This window comes from Epinephelus moara, chromosome 9, assembly GCF_006386435.1.
Source record: "Epinephelus moara isolate mb chromosome 9, YSFRI_EMoa_1.0, whole genome shotgun sequence".
Taxonomy (NCBI): Eukaryota; Metazoa; Chordata; class Actinopteri; order Perciformes; family Serranidae; genus Epinephelus; species Epinephelus moara.
This window is the reverse complement of record NC_065514.1, coordinates 37205320-37210456: the sequence shown is the minus strand read 5'-3', so window position 1 is coordinate 37210456 and position 5137 is coordinate 37205320. Positions and strand designations below refer to the sequence as shown.

The window sequence follows — 5137 nt, the reverse complement described above, 5'->3', positions numbered from 1 at the left end:
AATCTGACACTCCAAGGTCATACAACTTGAAACAGTATTTTTTGGGGTTAAATTAAATTACTAGTGGCCTACAGGACATAATGAAATAGCCACTGAATGACAGGTTATTTAAGCTACTTTGTTTAATAAATCAAATATGAATTAAACTAAAGAAAGGTGCAATCATGGCCCTGTAAAATATGCCTTACCTGTTTGAATGATGTTTTTATATTTCATTTTAAGCTGCCTCCCCTGTGACACTGCACCTACATGAAAATGAGATTTTATTCAAAACCACTCTACCACTTTTTCACCTGTATGCTATGATTTCAATCAAGTGTGGTTAAATGTTAAATTAATGGACTACTGCATTCAAACTTACGCATTGACTAGGGCAGCAATTTTCTCCCATGCCGCCTCTCCTTTGCGGCTTTAACAATGTAACTTTTTTTTTTTTTTTTCTAAATATACGCTCATATTCGTTGTAGGCATTAATGAGCACCTCCAATTCCACAAGTCAGCTCAGAGTTCATAATTAGACTGAGTTTGCTGAACCTCCTACCTGGAATGCCCCTCTGGAGGCTTACAACAAATTATCCCATTTCAAGTACAACTCCATAACAGGAACAAATCCAATGTCATTACAACTTCCTCTAATTCTTTTGAGTGTTATAAACATCAGGAAAGTATACATATCTTTGAGGAAATGTTACACTCCAAAATTACAAGCCAATTTGTTTAATCACCACTTTAGTCTTTGTAAAAAGAAATAAAATAAAAATGTTTTTATAATTTACTCTCCTTTGTAATTCATGTTTTATCCATGTTAATGTTGGTTTTATGTTTATCCTTAAAAATTGTTAAAATTTATATGATGTATCTATATATTCATGTACAAACATCATAATGTGTTACACAACAAACCAGGAATACAGTCACCACAGACCTTTGTCTTTTACAGTACACTTCATTTCTTAACAGTATGACAGACACCATTTAGTAGTTAACATTATATAGTTTATTTATCATTACAGTGTATTTCATTTGAATGTGGATACTTTGGAGATGACATTTTGTTTCCATAGCCAACATATCACAGTTACATTTTAGTTAATACATTGGTTGCAAATATGGCAACAAAACATGTCAGGACATTCATTTACATAACCCATTGTTTCACTTTATAGTTCATGTAGAAAAAAATGATCAATTAACAGTCCTACATTCTCTTCCTGTCCATGCTCTCAAACAACAATTGACATGGGATTACTTTTTGAACTTTTATCATGCTCCTCACATAGACTACAGTACATCTTGGGCAGAACATGCACACACACAAAAAACAAACAAACATGTGGAACTTTTGTCCCAAAATTCCACTTGCTCATCAATATCACTTGGGGACTGCAGAGGTTGGGATGCTCCATCACAGCAGCATTTTCAACCACCTCAGAGAGAAGAAAGATTACTGTTAAAAAGGAAACGCCACCAACCAACTATTCAATTCATTTAAGCAGTGTCAATGAGCTATAGAAAGTTTGAAAGGGACAGGGAGAGAGAAAACATAAGATTGGAGGGACACAAGGGGGAGGAGAATTCGTGGAAACAACAACAATAACAACGACAACAACAACAACAACAATAACAGCAGCAGCAGCAGCAGCAACATTTTTTGTTTACAAGTGTCCTGTTCGGCAGCTAAGACATGCAGAATGAAGAGTCTGTGCCTTGTGGTGCCAGAACAGATTTGCTGTAAGGTCAGAGTTGCTGTAAGGTCATGTACACAAACATGAGCATTTCTTATCTGAACTACTGACTGCACTTCCTGTATTAAAAGCTACTGTTGCTACCGTGCTCCTGCCAGATGATTAATGTTGTTGTAAGCTGCTGTCATTACCGTTTCTCCTGCACCTCTCTGTCTCTCTCTCTCTGTATTTCTCTCTTTCTGTCTCATTGTGTCATACGTATTACTGTTTATTATGCTGATCTGTTCTGTACGCCATCTACTGCCTGTCTGTCCATCTGGGAAGAGGGATCCCTCCTCAGTTGCTCTTCCTGAGCTTTCTACCATTTTGTGTGTGTGTGTGTGTGTGTGTGTGTGTGTGGGGGGGGGGGGGGGGTTCATGATCAGCTGTGAGGGTCCCAAGGACAGAGGGATGTCGTATCTTGTAAAGTCCTGTGAGGCAAATTGTGATTTGTGATATTGGGTTTTATCATTAACATTGATTGACTGATAAATAAATAAATAATAACAACAACCATAATATTAACTGTTAACTTATTAAATACAATCATTTCCTCTTGTGTTCATATGTAACATCATAATTGTACTGTTGCATCTTTTCTAAGTTACTGATCAGAATTTTGAACACTAGAGGGCTACAGAAAACATGCAACATCAAGCCCGTCTATTTTCTATTGATGTATTTGTTTGAGTCAAATTAACCTTTTCATATTTTCATGACTGAAACAGTTGCATATGAACACATCAGGACTGAAAGAACCACAAACTCTAACATGCATAAATACATACATTCACAGTCGTAACAGAGACCAACAATCAACATGTGGCAGACAGACACCAACACATCTACAATCACTAACAGCTGTAAAAACCATGATTATATTAATTAACTAACACTATTCACAACAGCTAACACTGAACTCATTCCACCTGTAATACATGATTGGTTTCACCTAAAATCTCTACACAATAATCATAACATACTAAAAACACTTCCACACAATACACTCAAATCTCCCTACAATACACAATCTTCACACAATGGAGTGGGACAGACTCTACACTAACACAACTTCACGTGCGTGCAAACCTACACAATTTCAACACAACAACAAACTACAAGTCAGTTTCCTCTGAAAACTCTACAGATAAACACAATGACAACAATAATAACACCACCACTACCTACATTTGCACTGGGACTTTGTATGAGTCACATGAAGCTACACAAACCAACCTGATCTAATCCACATCTAAACACTACGCATCCACCTCTACATCCTGAAAGTCCTCAAACAACCTGTCTAAGTCCTCTAGCTCACCCTGATCATCTCTCACACTAAAACTACACAGAATACCTTCATGATCACTGAAGTACGTGGGCATCACTGCACATTCCACATCATACTGTGCTGTTTTAACATAAACGTGATCAATTAATGTCCCCTTTTCTGTTGTCTCCTGTGTTACATGCTGATGACATCCTTTTTGCCCCATGAATTTACAAATTGATGATTTTTTCAAAACATTCTCATTAAAATCTCCCATCACTACAACTGTGTCACTAATTGGATTCAACCAATCAAGTAATTTCCCCAGATTTTGTTTAAATAAAGACTTTGGATAACATGGTGGACGATAAATTACTGCCATCAGAATGTTAAATTTGCTACACAGGCACACCAAACACTCCAGATTCAAATCGGGTGCCTGCAGGATGCTACAGTCCAAATTGCCTACACTGTACAAACCAACTCCACCATGTTCTAGATCCTGGAGCTCTAACAATTTGGGGTTACTGCTGCTGTAACACAAACCTCGCGGACGACTGTGGAAAGCATATCCATCAATTTGGACACTGTCTAACGAGGACTGTGCAGTGAGCCACGTTTCTGTGACAGCAATACAGTTAGGCTGTAAATGCTGTGTGCAAGACACCAAATCTGCCAGGTGGCGACTTAAATTTTGAACGTTCATTAAATACACAGAGAAACTTTGTGCACTTAATGAAGGTTTAGGCTGCTCAATTAAAAATGGGGGCATGCTGTCTAAGGCCTCCTTTATGGCATCCTTGCAGTAAATGGCCTTCTCTTTAAAATCCCTGATGATCAGTCCAGACAAAGCCCTAACACGACTCAAAGCTACATACGCCTGCCCAGGTGCAAACACCTTCTTCAAAGACACTACAGCCTCATCTACCGTTAATCCCTGCACTTTATGCACTGTACACGCCCACGCTAGCCTAAGAGGAAACTGAAATCGCAGACCACCTGCTTTAGTTGCCCTGTCCTCCTCGGGATCAATAGCAGTAGAATACCTGCATTCTACTGCCGCATGTGCACGTGTTTTCCTCCTCTGTGAGCCAATTTTCTCATCATCAAATCTGACATAAACTGTTTTAGGAAACTTCTCATCATCACCAAAATCGATATGAGTTACCGTGCCACATGCGCCATTGACCAGACCGTCCTCAACATCTACGTTCTTACATAACATAACACGTGCGTTCCTTGCCAAACACAACCTATCCGGTAAACATGTGTCCGCATTACTATGATGCCCTGCTGTACATTCCAATTGGCCTGTTTTCCTGTTATGTTTGAAATCTTTGGCTTCTATCTCAACATAATCTGGACACATGGTAATCAACTGCATAAAATTATGCTCACTTACTTGCATATTGGTTGGAAAAATATGCAAAGCAGAGCTCTCTTCCCCTGTCTCGCAAGCCTTTAATATTTCAACATCACTAGCTAACATGGGGGTGGCCTTTGAACGCACTCTCAACCTGTTCAGCAACGCTGCAAACACACTATCCTTCTGCCTAACTATGGTTGTCAACTCCACTATACTAAAACCACACCACAGGTCCACACCAAGCGGACAGCTATACAGAGGCTTCCCTTTAACGGGAGGCAACTGATAGAAGTCTCCAACAGCTATCACACTGACATTACCAAATGGGGAAAAGTCGCCCGTCTGCTTCACCTGCCTTAACCTACCATGAACATATGCCAACAGATTGTGATCAACCATACTGATTTCATCTATGATTACAATTTGGAGGTGACTAAATTTGGCTCTCAAAGAGTTTAGTTTGTCCTCACCCAAAGGGATGTAAGGCAAACTGGCATGTGTGCCAATACTGAATGTGTGATGAATTGTTGCTGCATTTAAATTGTATGCAGCTATGCCTGTAGGTGCGGTTAACAAAACACAAATATCGTCTGGTTGATCACAAAGTGTGGACAACAACCTCCCTGCCTCATACTGAATAGCCCTAATTAAATGACTTTTCCCCGTCCCTGCACCACCTGTCACAAACACATGCAGAGGTTCTGGGTTTTTACCCATCACCTTCTGCAAACACCACTGTCTGACCTTATAAAACACAGCCATCTGTGTCTCATTCAG

The 5137-nt window shown here is 39.3% G+C and overlaps 1 protein-coding gene across 1 annotated transcript in view; it reads right to left on the bottom strand.

The window, feature by feature from the left end:
* The window catches only part of LOC126395309 (ATP-dependent DNA helicase PIF1), an 8292-nt gene extending 3165 nt beyond the window's left edge, over positions 1-5127 (bottom strand). The window contains exon 1 of the mRNA XM_050052680.1: positions 2426-5127. Within this exon, the coding sequence (XP_049908637.1) occupies positions 2984-5122 (2139 nt within the window). The 5' untranslated portion in view covers positions 5123-5127 and the 3' untranslated portion in view covers positions 2426-2983. The remainder of the gene's footprint in view (positions 1-2425) is intronic.
* Positions 5128-5137: the final 10 nt, after the last annotated feature.